The sequence below is a fragment of the Zalophus californianus genome, chromosome X (assembly GCF_009762305.2).
Source record: "Zalophus californianus isolate mZalCal1 chromosome X, mZalCal1.pri.v2, whole genome shotgun sequence".
In the NCBI taxonomy this organism is placed as follows: domain Eukaryota; kingdom Metazoa; phylum Chordata; class Mammalia; order Carnivora; family Otariidae; genus Zalophus; species Zalophus californianus.
The window spans coordinates 55,943,444-55,961,982 of NC_045612.1; the positions used below are offsets into that span (position 1 = coordinate 55,943,444).

General features: G+C 36.9%; 1 protein-coding gene across 1 annotated transcript; it reads right to left on the minus strand.

Annotated features, from left to right (window-relative positions):
* Positions 1-16,040: 16,040 nt before the first annotated feature.
* LOC113930317 (polyadenylate-binding protein 1-like) lies at positions 16,041-17,561 on the minus strand. The gene is given in 3 exon segments (XM_035725481.1): positions 16,041-16,756; positions 16,759-16,807; positions 16,809-17,561. Coding segments are annotated over 3 exon segments (1,290 nt in total). The 3' UTR covers positions 16,041-16,268.
* Positions 17,562-18,539: the final 978 nt, after the last annotated feature.

Genomic DNA, 18,539 nt, shown 5'->3' on the forward strand with positions numbered 1-18,539 from the left:
AATGGTTTCTCCCACAGACTTAATGGACATTGATATAAGCAAGATGTCAGAAATAGACTTCAGGGTAACAGTTATGTAGACAATAGCTAGGCTGGAGAAAAACATTAATGGCAACATAGATTCTCTAAGGGTAGAAAGAAGGAAGAGGAGAAAACCTGGAACAAATAGCTTAAAATCCATCAAAAGAGAATTAGAGAAATAAATGATGCCATGAAATGTCCGGTGTCAGAATTATTAGGATACCTGAGGGGGTGGAGAGAGAGGACTAGATGATATATCTGAGCAAATTGTAGCTGAGAATTTCCCTAATCTGGGGAATGAAACAAGCATTCATGTCCTAGAGACAGAGAGGACCCCTCCCAAGATCAAGGAAAACAGACCAATGCCCCAGCATGTAATAGTAAAACTCACAAATCTTAGAACCAAGGAAACCATTTTAAGGGCAATTAGGGGGAAGAGATTCCTTACGTAGAGAGGGAGGAACATCCAAATAATGTCAGACCTATCCACAGATACTTGGTAAGCCAGAAAGGGCTGGCAAGACATATTCAGGGTACTAAATGAGAAGAACATGCACCAAAGAATATTTTATCCATCAAGGCTGTCACTTAGAATGGATGGAGAGATACAGAGATTTCCAGGACCAGCAGAAACTGAAAGAATATGTGACCAATAAGCCGGCCCTGCAAGAAACATTAAGGGGGGGTTCTATAAAAGGATAAAGACCCCAAGAATGATATACAACAGAAATTTACAGAGACAATCTATAAAAGCAAGGACTTCACAGGCAACAGGATGAAAATAAAATCATATATTTCAATGATCACTCTCAATGTGAACAGCTTAAATGCTCCCATAAAATGGCACAAGGTTGCAGATTGGATAAAACGACAGGACCCACCCATATGCTGTCTACAAGAGACTCATTTGGAACCTAAAGATACATCTAGACTGAGAGTGAAGTAATGGAAAACCATCTTTCACACCAACGGACCTCAAAAGAAAGCTGGGGACCAATTCTCGTATCAGAAAAATAGATTTTAAGCTAAAGACTGTAGTTAGAGACACAGAAGGACACTTAAAGGGTCTATCCAACAAGAAGATCTAATAATTATAAATATTTATGCCCCCAACGTGGGAGCAGCCAACTACATAAGCCAACTGTTAACCAAAATAAAGAGACAAATTGATAATAATACATTAATAGTAGGATACCTTAACACTCCACTCTCAGCAAAAGACAGATCATCTAAGAAGAATATCAAAAAAGAAACAAGAGCTCTGAATGACACACTGGACCAGCTGGACCTCATAGATATATACACAACATTCCACCCTAAAGCAACAGAATACACATTCTTCTTGAGTGCACATGGAACTTTCTCCAGAATAGACCAAATACTGGGTCACAAATCAGGTCTCAACTGATACCAAAAGATTGAGATTATTCCCTGCATATTCTCAGACTAAAAGGCTTTGAAACCGGAACTCAATCAGCAGAAAAACTTTGGAAGAAATTCAAACACTTGGAAACTAAAGAATATCCTGCTCAAGAATGTATGGGTCAACCAGGAAATCAAATAAAAGCTTAAACAATTCATGGCAACCAATGAGAACAAAACACATCAGTCAAAAACCTATGGGATCCTGCAAAGGTGGTCCTAAGGGGAAAATACATAGCCATCCAAACGTCACTCAAGAAAATAAAAAACTATCTTTACACCTTAAAGAACTGGAGAATCAACAACAAACTAAGCCTAACCCACACACAAGGAGGAAAATAATTAAGATTAGAGCAGATATCAATGAATTAGAAACCAGAAATACAGTAGATCCAATCAACAAAACTAGAAGCTAGTTCTTTGAAAGAATTAACAAGATGGATAAAAAACTGCCCAGAATTATCCAAAAGAAAAGAGAAAGGACCCAAATTAATAAAATTATGAATGAAAGGTGAGAGATCATGACTAACACCAAGGAAATAGAAACAATGATTGGAAATTATTATCAACAAATATATGACAATAAATTAAGCGACCTGGAAGAAATGAATGCCTTCCTAGAAACCTATAAACTACCAAGACTGAAACAGGAAGAGATTGATAGCCTGAATACACTAATAACCAGTAACGAGATTGAAGCAGTGATCAAAACCTCCCAAAAAACAAAAGCCCAGGGCCTGATGGATTCCCTGGGGAATTCTACCAAACATTCAAAGAAGAAATAATACCTATTCTCCTGAAGCTGTTTCAAGAAATAGAAACAGAAGGAAAGCTTCCAGACTCATTTTATGAGGCCAGCATTACCTTAATCCCCAGACCACACAGAGACCCCATCAAAAAGGAGAATTTCAGACCAATATTCCTGATGAATATGGACGCCAAAATTCTCAACAAGATCCTAGCTAATAGGATCCAACAGTACATTAAAAGAGTCATCTACCAAGACCAAGTGGGATTTATCCCTGGGATGCAAGGGTGGTTCAACATCTGCAAATCAATCAATGTGATAGAACATATTAATAAGAGGAGAGAGAAGAACCATATGGTCCTCTCAGTTGATGCAGAAAAAACATTTGACAAAATTTAGCATCCTTTCCTGATTAAAACTTTTCAGAGGATAGGGATAGAGGGAACATTCCTCAATTTCAAAAAATCCATCTATGAAAAACTCACAGTGAATACATTCACTATGGGGAAAAGCTGAGAGCCTTTCCATAAGATCAGAAACACAAGGATGCCCACTCTTGCCACTATTGTTCAACATAGTACAAAAGTCCTAGCCACAGTAATCAGACAACAAAAAGAAATAAACTGTATTCAAATTTGCAAAGAAGTCAAACTCTCTCTCTTCGAAGATGATGTGATACTTTATGTGGAAAGCCCAAAAGACGACACCCTCAAATTACCAGAACTCATACAGCAATTCAGTAATGTGGCAGGATACAAAATCAATGCACAGAAATCAGTTGCTTTCTTATACACTAACAATGTAACTGCAGAAAGAGAAGTTAGAGAATCAATTCCATTTACAAGAGCACCAAAAACCATAAGATACCTTGGAATAAACCTAACCAAAGAGGTAAATGGTCTATACTCTAGGAACTACAGAACACTTGTGAAATAAATTGAAGAAGAGAGAAAAATATGGAAAAATATTCCATGCTCATGGATCAGAAGGATAAACATTGTTAAAATATCTATGCTGCCCAGAGCAATCTATACTTTCAATGCCACCCTGATCAAAATACCAATGACAATTTTCAAAGTGCTGGAACAAGCAATCCTGAAATTTGTATGGAACCAGAAAAGACCCCAAATTGCCAAGGAAATGTTGAAAAAGAAAAACAAAGCTGGGGGCATCACGCTGCCTGATCTAAAGCTATACTACAAACCTGTGATCACCAAGACAGCATGGTACTGGAACAAAAACAGACACATAGATCAATGAAACAGAATAGAGAGCCTAGATATGGACCCTCAACTCTATGGTCAAATATTCTTCAACAAAGCAGGAAAAATATGCAACGGAAAAAAGACAGTCTCTTCAATAAATGGTGCTGGGAAAATTAGACAGCTATATACAGAAGAATGAAAATCAACCATTCTTTTACACCATACACAATGATAAACTCAAAATGGGTCAAAGACCTCAGCATGAGAAAGGAAAATATCAAAGCCCTAGAGGAGAATATAGGCAGTAACATCTTCTGACATTGGCCACAGCAACTTCTTTCAAGACATGTCTCCAAAGGCAAGGGAAACAAAAGCAAAAATGTACTTTTGGGACTTCATCAAGATAAAAAGCTTCTGCACAGCAAAGGAAACAGTCAACAAAACAAAGAGGCAACCCACAGAATGGGAGAAGATATTTGCATATGATACTACAGATAAAGGGCTGATATCCAAGATCTATAAACAACTTCTCAAACTCAACCCCCCCAAAACAAATAATCCAGTCAAGAAATGGGCAGAAGACATGAACAGACACTTCTCCAAAGAAGACATACAAATTGTTCATCATCATTAGCCATCATGGAAATTCAAAACAAAACCACATTGAGATACCAACTTACATCATTTAGAATGGCATAATTTGACATGGCAAGAAAGAGCAAATGGTGGAGAGGTTGTGGAGAAAGTGGAACCCTCTTACACTGTTGTTGGGAATGCAAGTTGGTACATCCACTTTGGAAAAGTGTGGAGGTTCCTCAAAAAATTAAAAATATAAGCTACTCTATGACCCAGCAATTGCATTACTGGGTATTTACCCCAAAGATACTGATGTAGTGAAAAGAAGGGCCATATACACCCCAATGTTCATTTAGCAATGTCCACAATAGCCATATAGTTGAAAGAGCCAAGATGCCTTTCAATAGACAAATGGATAAGGAAGATGTGGTCCATATATACAATGGAATATTACTCAGCCATAAGAAAGGATGAATACTCAACTTTTGCATCAACATGGATGGGACTGGAGGAGATTATACTAAGTTAAATAAGTCAAGCAAAGAAAGTCAATTATCATATGTTTTCACTTATTTGTGGAACATAAGGAATAGCTTGGAGGACATTATGAGAAGGAAGTAAAAAATGAATGGAGGGAAATTGGAGGGGGAGACAAACCATAGGAGATTATGGACTCTGAGAAACAAACCGAGGGTTTTAGATGGGAGGTAGTGGGGGGATGTGTTAGCCTGGTGATGGGTGTTAAGGAGGGCACGTACTGCATGGAGCACTGAGTGTTATATGCCAAAAATGAATCATGGAACACTACATCAAATCTAATGGTGTACTGTATGGTTGCTAACATAACATAATAAAAAAAATAAAAAGTTAAAGAGTTAAAGAATATAATAACTGACATTAAAAACACACTAGCAAGACCCAACAGCATACTAGCAGATGCAGAAAACATGTCAGCAATCTGTAAGACATTGTAATTTTAAACACCCAAGCTGAACAGCAAAAAGAGAAAAGATTTTTTCAAAAAATGAAGATTGTGGGGCACCTGGGTGGCTCACTCTTTTAAGGCTCAGACCTTTGACTCAGGTCATGATCTCCAGATCCTGGGATTGAGCCCCACATCAGGCTCCCTGCTCAGCAGGGAGTCTGCTTCTCTTTCCCTCTGTTCCTCCTTCCTGCTCATTCTCTCTCTCAAATAAATTAATAAAATATTTAAATAAATAAATAAATAAATTGAGGATAGTTTAAGAGATGTCTTGGGCTACATCATGAAAACAAACATTCACATTATAGCGGTTCCAGAAGAAAAAGAAGAAAGAGAAGAGGGTAGAAAACATATTTGAAATAATAATACATGAAAACTTCCCTAATGTAGGGAAGAAAATAGACATCAAGATCAAAGAAGCACAAAGAGTTCCAAAAAAAAAAAAATGAAATCAAAGATGTCCACACCACAGCACAGTATAATTAAAATCTCAAAATCTAAAGAGATATTTTTTAAAAGCAACAAGAGGGAAGCAAAAAGTTACATATAAGAAAAAATGTGTAAGGCTATCTGCTGATTTTTCAGCAGAAACTTTGCAATCCCAAAGGGACATAAAGGCATAAAGAAGAGAGTGGCATAATTTATTCAAAATGTGGGAAGGAAAATACCTACAGCGAAGAGTACTCTACTGGAAACTTTGTCATTTAGATTTAAATGAGTTATTAAGAGTTTACCAGACAAACAAAAGATAAAATGCTTTATCACCACTAAACCAGTGGTGCCTTTCAAGAAATGGTAAAGGCACCTCTTTAAGTGGAAAAGAAATAGCTGTAATTAGACATAAGAAAATTACGAATAACATAACTAAAATATGACAACATATATATATAATGTGGAAAAATGTGGAAGAGGGAGAAAGAAGAAGTTTATTTTTAAGAATGTGTTTGAACTTAAATGACCATCAAATTAATATATACTTCTATATAGTTATGATGTTATATAAGAACTTCATGGTAACCATCAGCCCAAATCCTACTGAAGATGTGCACAAAGAAGAAAGCCAAACAAAACACTACAGAAATTCTTCAATCACAAAGAAAGAAACCAAGAGAAGAAAGGAGCAGAGAAGAACCACAAAAACAACCAGAAAACAGATAACACAATGACAAGTACATACCCATCAGTAATTACTTTAAATGTAAATGGCCTAAATACTCCAATCAAAAGCCATAGAGTGGCAGAATGGATTTAAGCCAAACCTAAACAAACAAAAAACAAAACAAAACAAAAAACAAGACCCATCTATATACTGCTTATGAGAAATTCATCTCAGACCTAAAGACAGATACAGACTGAAAGTGCAGGAATAGAATACCATTTATTGTGCACTTGGAAGCAAAGAAAAAAACCACAGTAGCAAAACTTATATCAGACAAAGTAGACTTTAAAACAAAGACTGTAACACCAAAGAAAAGCATTACATAATGATAAAGTTATCTATCCAACAAGAGGATATAACAATGGTAAATATCTATGCAAACAACACTGGAGCACCTGAGTATATAGAGCAAATATTAATGAACATAAATAAAGAAATTTATGGTGCTATGATAATAGTAGAAGACTTTAAAACTCCACTTACATCAATGAATAGATCGTCCAGGCAGAAAATCAATAAGGAAACAGTGTCTTTGAATGACACATTAGACCAGATGGACATAACAGATATATACAGAACATTTCATCCAAAAACCACAGAACATGCATTATTTTTGAGTGCATATGGAGCATTATCCAGAATAGGTCACATGTTAGGCCACAAAACAAGACTTAACAAATTTTAGAAGATTGAAATTATACCACGCATTTTTTCCAATCACAATGGTATAAATCTAGAAATCAATCATAAGAAAAAAAGACTAAAATACCCCCACAAACATGTGGAGGCTAAACCACATGATCCTAAACAATCAATGTGTCAACAAAGAAATCAAAGAAAAAATTTTTAAAAAACTACTTAAAGACAATAAAAATGAAAATGCAACAGGTCAAAATCTTTGGGATACAGCAAAAGTAGTTCTAAGATGGAAATACATAGTGATACAGGCCTACCTTAAGGAACAAATTAAAAGCTCAAATAAATAGTTTTACCTTATACCTAAGGGGGCTAGAAAAAGAACAAACAAACCCAAGGTGAGTAAAAGGAAGGAAATAATAAAGATCAGAGCAGAACAAAATGACATAGAGACTAAAAAAAAAAAGAAAGAAAAAAAATCAATGCTGCTTCTTTGAAAAGATAAAATTAATAACCATAACCAGACTCATCAAGAAAAAAAAGGTACCCAAATACATAAAATCAGAAAGAAGAGAGGAGAAAAAAATATTTTTATTGCAGCATTATTTACAATAGCCAAGATATGGAAGTAATCTAAGTGTCCATCAATAGATAACTGGAAAAGGAAGAAGTGGTATACACACACACACACACACACAAACACATACACATACATAATGGAATATTACACAGCCATAAAAAGGATGAGATCATTCCATTTCCAACAACATGGATGGAGGTTAATATGCTAAGTGAAATATGTCAGACAGAGAAAGACAAATACCATATGATTTCATTTATATGTGAAATCTAAAAACAAAAAAATGAATAAACAAAAAGCAGAATCAGACCTGTAAATACAGAGAACAAACTGATGGTTGCCAGAGGGGAGGTGACTAGGGGAATGGGAAAATGGGTAAAGGGGAGTGGAAGATACAGGCTTCTAGTTATGGAATGAATAAGTCACAGTTATAAACAGAGAATAAAAAATATCGTCAATGATATTGTAAGTGTTGTATGGTGACTGATGGTAACTACACTTGTGGTGAACATAACATCATCTATAAACTTGTTGAATCACTATTTGTACACTACACTTGAAACTAATATGTATTGTGTGTCAAGTGCACTCGAATGCAAAAATAAAACATTAACATTTATTTGGCACTGTAAAAGAATTAAAACAAACCCCAGTTTTCCTTGCTTCTACATTTGCCTTCTTTCTTTTTTCTCTTTTTCTCTTCTACTATTTTTTCACTTTTTATCTCACCTTCCTCTGAACTTCAACTGGCATTAGAAAGTTAACAGATAGCCTTCACATCTTATAAAGAGAGCTCTCTATAGAATTGTTCTTACAGCTGCAAAAGTGAGATTGTACCAACAATCCCTAGCAGGCAGCATGAAAAACTGTACATCTCCTCTCCAACAATTCAAGCTGCAAGTTTTGTAGAAGTTACAGATAAAACAAAACAAAACAAAACAAACAAAAGCAAAAGGAAAACAAAACAAACAAACTAAAAACTAAAACCTTGGGCAAGATTACAATCACTGTGGCAGACATACTCTCAGGTGAATTCCAGTGATGTACTCCCTTATATAATCTTCTTTTGATTGCAGACAGAATCCTTGATTTGTTTTTAACCAATAAAAATTATGACAAAAGGTTATGGTATATTTCTCCCTTGATTATATTATAGAAGACTCCGTTTTCACAAAATGGAGCAAGAGGCTTTCTTGCTGACCTTGAAGAAGCAAGCTGACATAAAAGGAAAGGTATATATGGCCGGGACCTCAGGACAACCTCTAGAAGCTTAAAGCCTCAGTTCTACAATCACAAGGAACTGAATTCTGCCAGCAATCATGTGAGATGGAGGATCTCAATCTTCAGAAAAGAATGTAGATTAGCTGACTCCTTAATTGCAGTCTTGTGAGACCCTGAATGGAAAAACCCAGCTAAGCCATGCTCAGAATCCTGACCCACAGAATCTGTGAGATGATAAATATGTGTTGTCTTAAGTTGCTAAGTCTTAATTTGTGGTAGTTTGTTACACAGTAATAGAGAACAAATTCATTCACACACCTCTTTCTTCTCACCCAATAAAAATTCCAATTCTGCTTTGGTTCAGAGTCACCAGGTCTTAAGTTGCTTTCTGATGTGTATCACTTTAAATAAAGTCTTTAACATCTATTTAAGTTACTTTGACTATTTTTTTCTTGACAATCTTGTTCTGTGATGCAGAGCCAGTCTGAATGAACCCTTGTCCTGCTGAGGTTTCACACTAGAACAGTATGCATTCAAGGATCTCAGGCTTCCTCCCTTTTCTGGAACTATAGGTAAGTTGGGTGTTAAGGCTTCCTCTTACTCCTGTGTTTAAATTTGTCCCACAACACAGACATTGTGGCTTTGAATCTTTGAAAAGGTTAATCTACTGTCTGATTAAAGGCACTACCTCTGTTTCTTTTAATCTTTCTGGAATATCTAGCCAAGCAGAGAATTAGATAATTGTCCTAAGGTACAAAAAGGCCTTTCTCCCTTCTTCTACCTGCAATTTTTTATCATGGGCTAAGTAGTGACCTCAGGGAAGATAAACTTGAACTTGGTGGCTCCTTTCATGGTGCCATAAAATGAAAAGAAAATAAGATAGCCAACTAACAATGGGCAACTTTCTTTAACTAGTACAAAGAAGCTGAGAAAAGATAACAATTCAAGAGATTCCAGTCTATTGTGGCCTCTTTTAAAACAACTTCAGCCTCTGTCTCCCCCAAGACCTGCTCCTAACTCTGTTTCTGTGCCTTATAGTGCCACTCTGCTAGTCTCTGGGAGAGGCTGTTCCTCAACCTCCATTACTTTTCTTCTCCTTCTTCCCTTTCCCAGGTCCTTTTAACCTTTAGAGTAGAACCTTTATCATTTCTACTTCAAATAAGTGAAAGCACTGGGGATACAAGAAAGTTTTTTAAAGGCAATTCCTGGGAATTTCCCCTCAAATTGACTGGGGAATAATCCAACTCTGTCAACAAATCAATCTGTCTCTTGATTTTAAGCATTAACTGGAAACCACATTTAGGAAATATTCAGGGTTTGGCATTCACATTAACACTGCCACAGGCAATCTTCACCTTTTTGTTAATGGCCTTTAGCCTAAAATATATGCTATTTTGAAGCATAATATAGGCTGGAAGACCATACGGCCCAGTGTTTTGAGGATAGCATAATAAACATAGAGAAAACCACACACTGCAAAATCATAGCACTGTCATTTTAGAGCAGACACAATGCTGGTAAGGATCAATACTTGAAGATACTACAAATAAAAAGGCTACTGGGTCCATAGTTGTCTTTCTTTGGCCAGGAAACAAGCCACCCAGGAGGCTGCTTAATCAGAAACAGAACAATTCCTCTGTGAGAAAGGCTTCCTTCTGTGTCCTGTCTCTGTATTAGTAAAAAACAAAAAACAAAAAACAAAAAAAAAACTATATTAGTAAACGACTATCCAATCTTGTTTTTAGTAGACATTAGAGCCACACTATCCACCAATAATGTCTCCTAATTTCCTACCACCCTTCCTCAGCAATAAAAAGGTCTTGGTGTTGGGACTTACCAAACATATTTTTTCTTTCTCATTTCTCTGTCCACTCCCACACTGCCTATCTCCTTGCAAACCTTAACTTCTCCAGATGACTTTTTTCTAAGTCTTTCTAACTCTACTAATTTATTAAAATTAGATAAATGGGTAAAATTTGCTCAATGGTTACCTACTATTAGGTGCACAAAGGACTTTTTCTTGATTCCCCAGACTTTGATAGTTAAATATACCATATTATGTGGTTCCACTTGACTACTCTGGACTCTTGTGTCTGTAACTCTTTTTTACTCTAGAATTACCTAAAATTTCTGATTTGCTTGCCTTAATACCTAATGTCCTCTAGGCTACCTCATCTACAGATGTGGGAAAAATACAGAACTTTAATGAGTCATTATACAAACCACAAAATCTCTTCTTTTATTACCCTAGGAACCTTAAATCCCAAAACATTAGGGGTACTATCCATTTGATTTTTCATCCCCCCCAAAAGGGGTGGGTGGTTTGAAATTAGTACACCCCTAACATTATTCAACAAAATCCCAGGCTTGGGCACCAGTCCTATAAATGTCCCTACCAGGCTCTTTCCCTCTCTCCTTCTGGATATCAGAGGGTCCTATAACTGGTTGTCACTCTTGCCCAGGGATTCCCCTTACTTTGCCAATTCCTGAAAGAGTAATAAACCTTTGAATCACTTACAGTCAGCAGTTCCTGTGTGAAATGTTTGACATCTGATACCATTTAATGGAAAAGAACAGCAGATCCAACAAAGGGCCAAGGTGAATCATAACACATCCATAGTTGTCATACCCTTAATCCATCTACCTATCTTTTTCCCCTCTTCCAGAGAAAGTAATAGTTTAACATTAACACAAAAATTTTCCCCACCTCACTCTGAACTCCTCTGTTAGGCTCATAATTCTTCGTAGTTGGGTCACATCTTAAGAATGAACAGAATGTTTTCAAGTTAGATATACTGTTATCACTTTCCAAGAATTTATTGAATAATCCCTTTTCTGAAGTCAAATCAGCACAACTAGATAAAGTACCTTGACTAGATCCTGTCAGCTAGCAAAGGATGAAATGGCTAACATAAATAGACAGCATATGTTTTGGGTGTGTTTCCAAATGTTATGGAAGCAACGTGGTTTCTCAACTGCTGATGGTGCACCCATTAAGCACAGTGAGCAAGTTTGAGTTTTATTAAATGCCTTGTTTCTCCCTAAAAAATTGGTTGTAATTAACATTGAAGCTCATACTAGAGAATAAACTTGTGAAGGAAAATGAAATATCTCAGACCAGTATGTTAACCAAGTTACTCTCACCCAGGTTTAATGAAGTCAGCAAATTAAAGTTGATCTGGTTAATCCAGATCACTTCATGAAGTTTATGAGCAAACTGAAATCACAATGATCAGACTGTGAAAAAAGACAATTGGAGAAACCTGGGTGTGCTCTCTAATCCGACCAGTTATAGAGGTAGCAAGATGACTGGTTAGTCTCTCCAGGCACTCTGAAATGGATCTTGGGGAAAAAATGCACACATTATGACCCATCACAGTAAAGAAAACATAAAAACTCTTCTGGAACAACATTAAAGGGGAAGATTTAATTTTATAGCAGATAAGGGTCTCCAATGTATGTCTTACCTACCAGACTCATAACTGTAGAAAACTTTGTAAAGGTGGTACATAGATAGGAACCACAAGGGAGCCTTTGAATATTCTCAAATGGACTTTATACAACACCCTACATCACAAGACTTTGAATATGTGCTTATTATTGTCTTATTCACCATTTCAAATGGTGAAAGGCTTTCTAAACTTGCTGAAAGGGAGCTATTTTTATTGTGGCTGAAAAATGATTAGATTTTGTTTTCCTACTTAACTTTCTAGTAAAGAGCTACTCATTTTACCAGGACCATAATTAAGGAATTTTGTAATGTGTTGCCTGCTGGCCAAAAATTATACTGTCCTCACCATGCTCAATTCTCAGGAAAAATAGAAAGAGCTAATACTTTAAAATCAAAACTCTCTAAGCTTTCTGAAGACATAAACCTACTTTGGCCCAAGTTTGTCCCGTTGACCCTAATAGCAAACGTAGATTATGAACTTATGTGTTTGTCACAGGCAGACCAAAGAGATTAGGAACTACACTCTTATTTTAAGCTCTACTTTGTTGCAGGAAAATATTACCCAATAATGTAAAGGGCTAATGCAATATACTCAGACTTATCATCAACAGGGTCAATTTATCTTTCTAAAGAAGCCACCCTATTTTCTGGATTTACAATCAGAACACTTAGTCTACTGGAAAAGACACCAACAAAAAACTGCTCTGGAACCCCACTGGAAAGACCTCTACCAGGTCCTCCTTATCACTGACAGGACAGCAAATCTACAAGGGATACATCTTTGGTTCCTTGTGTTGCAGCTAAAGAAATATGTACCTCTTATCAACTTGACTTCTACTTTAACCAGAGTCCCTAAACTAAGGCTTCTCAAAACTTCTCTGAAGTACATGATGATATAAAGGAGACAGCTATTTCATAAAAATTGGAATAAGCAGATGTCAGATAGTGAGCAACTTCTGCTCAAAACAATGGAACAAAAACTTGCCTCAAATTTAGTATTTCCCTTTTTATCTTAACCTTGAATTTGTGCATCTCTAGAATTATATCCAAGTGCTGATTATAGAAATGCTTCCTATTATTTCTACTCTGTCCTGCCTTTTCTCTTCTTTTTCTCAAGTCTAAAATCTTTGGCATTTTTTGGGCTGACATGTCTATTAAACTATTATCACCTATGATTGTTGCTTCTGCTTACTCTTTCCCATTACCTCCTTCCCTCCTTTACAAATATCAATTCCTTATCCAAGAAGATATCTCTGCCATTACCACTGCCATTTGGCATATAGTCCCATCCAATTTAGGTCTCTGACAAATCTCTGGAGTTAGTACGTCTTACCCAGTATATCCCCAAAAAGAAGAAGAAGTTTTTCTTGAAAGAAAATACTTGTTTTCAGCAGCCACATGAAAAAATATTCATCATCATTAGCCATCAGGGAAATTCAAATCAAAATCACATTGAGATACCACCTTACACCAGTTAGAAAGGCAAAAATGGACAGGGAAAGAAACAACAAATTTTGGAGAGGTTGTGGAGAAAAGGAAACCCTCTTACACTGTTGGTGGGAATACAAGTTGGTACAGCCCCTTTGGAAACAGTGTGGAGGTTCCTCAAAAAATTAAAAATAGAGCTACCCTATGACCCAGCAATTGCACTCCTGGGTATGCACCCCAAAGACAGATGTAGTGAAAAGAAGGGCCATATGCACCCCAATGTTCATAGCAGCAATGTCCACAATAGCCAAACTGTGGAAAGAGCCGAGATGCCCTTCAACAGATGAATGGATAAAGAAGATGTGGTCCATATATACAATGGAATATTACTCAGCCATCAGAAAGGATGAATGCCCAACTTTTACATCAACATGGATGGGACTGAAGGAGATTATGCTAAGTGAAATAAGTCAAGCAGAGAAAGTCAATTATCATATGGTTTCACTTATTTGTGGAACATAAGGAACAGCATGGAGGACATTAGGAGAAGGAAGGGAAAAATGAAGGGGGTGAAATGGGAGGGAGCAAAGAACCATGAGAGACTATGGACTCTGAGAAACAAACAGGGTTTTAGAGAGGAGGGGGGCAGGGGGATAGGTTAGCCTGGTGATGGTTATTAAGGAGGGCACGGACTGCATGGAGCACTGGGTGTTATATGAAAACAATGGATCGTAGATCACCACATTAAAAACTAATGAGGTATTTTATGGTGACTAACAACATAATAAAATTAAAAAAAAAAGGAAAAAAGATGACCTATAGAATGGGAGAAAATACTTAGAACATATTATAAAGGACTAGTCTCAAAAATATTTAACAGACTCTTAAAATGCAGCAATAAAAATACAAATAACCCAACTTAAAAAAATGACTTATTAAATATTTCATTTCTTTACACAATTTTTAACTAAACAACTGCTTTATGAAAAATCCCGAAATTTTATCTTTTATACAGAATGGCAATTTTTACTACAAATTTTTAGTATGAAATCTAAAACTCCCCTCTGTCAATAAAATAATGTATTTAACTTTAAAACAAAAAAAAATATAAATCTTTATAGATGGCATTATTTTTTCTGACCCATTTTTCTTGTCTTTGGTTAACAGTTTGGATTTAGTATAATAATAAAAAAGGAAATTTTGCTTTAAAAATTTACATGTTATTGTCTCTGTTCTTATTCCTTTAGTCTCTTTAGTTTGTTTTCTAAAAAAAAAATGCCTTATTTTAGGTCAATACTCTGTATTTATATATACTGCATTTCTCTTCAGAATTTTCCATTTTATATTGTAATATTTTGTGAAGCTACTCATGAAATTGTTGTAGCTATTGGAATCTTTCATATTTTTACCCTCTATTAAACTTTTACTAAAAATGTTAAAACTCAAATTACATTTCCTTTTGGAATTATTGCATAATTACCAAGTAAAGTCCAAATACCACATTCTAGAATGTAAAGTACTGGTGTCATTTTATACTACTTATAGGTAAGAAAAATATTAAAAATAAAAACTGATTTATTGTTTTCTGTGTAATTTTGCCATAGTCCTTCTACATCTTTTGAAAATACTGCATTTTAATTCTTTTTAAGATTTTATTTATTTATTTGACAGAGAGAGAGAGTTAGCAAGAGCAGGAACACAAGCGGGGGAGTGGGAGAGGGAGAAGCGGGCTTCCCGCCGAGCAGGGAGCCCGATGTGGGGCTCAATCCCAGGACCCTGGGATCATGACCCGAGCCAAAGGCAGATGCTTAACGACTGAGCCACCCAGGTGCCTCTGCATTTTAATTTTTTTTCTTTCCTCTTTCTCTCTTTTTAAAAAATTTCCTATTCTTATATTCTGTATTTACTTTTATTATTTTAAAAAATTTAAAAGATCTTATTTAATTATTTGAGAATGGGAGCATAAGTAGAGGGAAGTGGCAGAGGGAGAGGGAGAAGCAGGCTCCCCACTGAAGAGGGAGCCCAAATCAGGGCTTGATCCCAGGATCCCGGGATCATGACCTGAGCCAAAGGCAAATACTTAACCAACTGAGCCACCCAGGCACCCCTCTATATTTACTTTTAAACCCTGAATAATCAAATACCAGTAATGAAACTTGACATTTGCTTGGTGAAGTATAAATTTATTTTTCTTAAAAATTTGTTTTTATTCTCATCATTTTCTCCAATATTTATGTTTTTCATTGTTTGGAAATTTCATTTCTCCAAGCAGAAATTTCATTTTACATAAATTCGATACTGGGAGTGCTGTTAGTAGCTTTCAGGGCAATATCTTAAGCTTGGTTGGACTGCAGAATAAGGATCACTTCATTAATCTTGGCACAGAGAAACTCAGGATATTTGAGCATATAAAGAATTTCAGCATCATCCATCTCAAACAGTATTCCAGAGATTTTTCCAGCCAGAGTTGGGTGAATGGATTGAACCAGAGGTACCAGCTTTTCACCCAAGATATTCTTCTGAGTAGTAGCTGATGCCAACACAGACACATTTGGAATACCATGACCAGTGGGGATAGGCTTCTGGTTGGATGCTGGCCTTCCTGCTTTAAATTTAAGAGGCCTGCGGACATTTGCAACAGCTGTAACTTTTTTGAATCTTTGGTTTGCAGGTGGTCTTAAAGCAGAAGTTTGAGGGTAAAGAGCCATTTTTGGGGTTGTCATATTGGTGGTTTGATAGGTTGACTTGACCCCTGGCACTTGTGGCTGTATGCAAGTGCTGACTGATGGCTTAGGTGCTGCTACTGAGTGGATAGCATAATGTACATTCTGAGATGGATGTTATTTGGCCCTTACCACAGGCTTGTAAAAATGTACATTGCTACATTGAGACTGAGGAAGATTTGGTATGAAGTTATTGGATGATGGTATCTTTCGATAGTTGAGTATAGAATCATCTCCATCTCTCACAGCTGAGATTCTTTCCATATAGTTCTTGGTGAGGAAAGCCTGGCGCTCATCCTTACTTTGTGCAATAGCCACATACAGTGGTTTGGTGATCACAATTTTTCCATTCATTGCCATGACAGCTTTATTAGCTTCCTCAGGAGATGTATAGCAAACAAAACCAAAGCCTTTGCTGTGGCCTGCCTCCATCATGACCCTGGCACTAGAGATTGTGCCAAAGAGGGAGAATTCTCCTCTCAGTCGTTTGTCATCAATATCATCTTCAAGATTTTTCACATAAAGGTTAGCACCCTTGCACTTGGTGAGTTTACCCTGTTTTATTTGTTCAAATTTATGTTTTAGTTCAGATTGTCTCTTTAGGTTTTCTGGGCTCTACCAACATAAATTTGATTTCCATTAAGGACTTTTCCATTTCATCCTTTCAATGGCTTTCTTGGCATCTTCAAAATTCTCAAAATTCACAAATCCAAAGCCTTTGGATTTTCCACTTTCATCAGTCATAACTCTTACACTTAATACAGAATCAAACTCACCAAAAACCTCTTTAAGACATTCATCATCTACATCATCTCCAAAATTCTTGATGTAAACATTGGTAAATATGTTTGCTTTAGCTCTCAGCTCTGCTTCCCTTTCTTTGTGAGGTTTAAATTGCCCAACAAAAACTTGGCTACCTTTCAGCAGAATATCATTCATCTTTGCAATGGCCCTTTTAGCAGCTTCTGAGTTCTCAAAATGCACAAATCCAAAACCTTTTGATCCATTTTCATCGGTTACTACTTTACAAGAAAGAATGTTTCCGAAGACAGAAAATGTATCATAAAGGGACTTATTATCAATAGACTTATGAAGATTTTTGATGAATATATTGCCCACTCCACTCTTACGAAGTGATGGGTCACACTTGGACCACATAATATGCAGTGGCTTGCCATTGATAATATCAAAGTTCATAGTGTGCAGAGCCCACTCAGTATCAGCCCGCAGCAAGAAGTTCACGTAAGCGTAGCCCAGAGAGCAGCGCGTTACCAGGTCACTGCACACCTGAATGGAAAGGATTGGCCCAGCAGAGTTGAATTTCGCATACACCATTGCCTCATTCACTTCAGGTTGCAGGTTTCCGACATAGAGTGTGGACATTTCAAAGTGGGGAACTGAAGCACTCATCTTAAGTTAGGTCTTGAGCGAAATCTTGAGGGAGGTCTCAAGCAGGTGCCACGACAGGATCTCTTTCAGTGGAACAGTCAATGAAAGGAGGAATGGAGGCCAGGAACACTCTGGCCCCAGCCACAGTCCCAGCGGGGAGCTCAGCCCTCGGAAACTGAGCCTATAGACACCAGGTTATGGTGAGTCACGAACATTGCCAGTAGATACCCAGCATCCCAGATTGTGATGCAGTCTGCTTCTTTGACGTCACATGCGTAGGTGCCACGTGCGGAGGGCAGCCTTTGATCACGTCTTTTGTCTGGTCCCTAAACCCAGAAGTTCCTTGCTTCAGGTGGCCGAGGGCAGCAGCCATAACTGTTGCTCAGTGGGCTGCTTGGAGACAAGAAATATGCCTCCAGGAAGTAAAGCAGGTAATTCAGTGGTCTTTTTCTGACTTTACTTTTTTTTTTTTAATCTCTAACTCACCACCTCTACTCCCCCCACCCCCACTCCTCCCCTCTCTTCACCTTCTCTCTTCTACCTTTCCCCACCTTCCGTGTGTGTCTGTGTGTGCACGAGTGCATGCACACATGTCTGTGCTTTTTCTTTGAAAGCTTTTTTGGGGCAAGCCCGAGAGGGAGGGGGGATGTTTAAAAAAAAATCTCCAAGTGGATACACTGCTGTAACAGCTTGGTTGGGCTTAGGTTTTAAGGTGTTGTGTGTTTTTTTTAACTATTTAAAAAACTGTTCATTATTTCCTGTGGTAATGTCAAAATTCTTTAGGCTTGTTATTGCTTATTTTTGGTATTAAAATTTTACTTTAGAATAAATACCAGCAGCTTAAACCTTAGATGTTCCTGGCATGTCTGAGGTATGCTAAATTTTGAGGCTAATAAAATTTTCAAGAATTGAACTATCAGTAGGAAAATGTCACATTTAGAGCAAAATGAAAGAGCACTCGATTATTGTTCTGTCTTGAATTGACTGATGGAAGTTTGC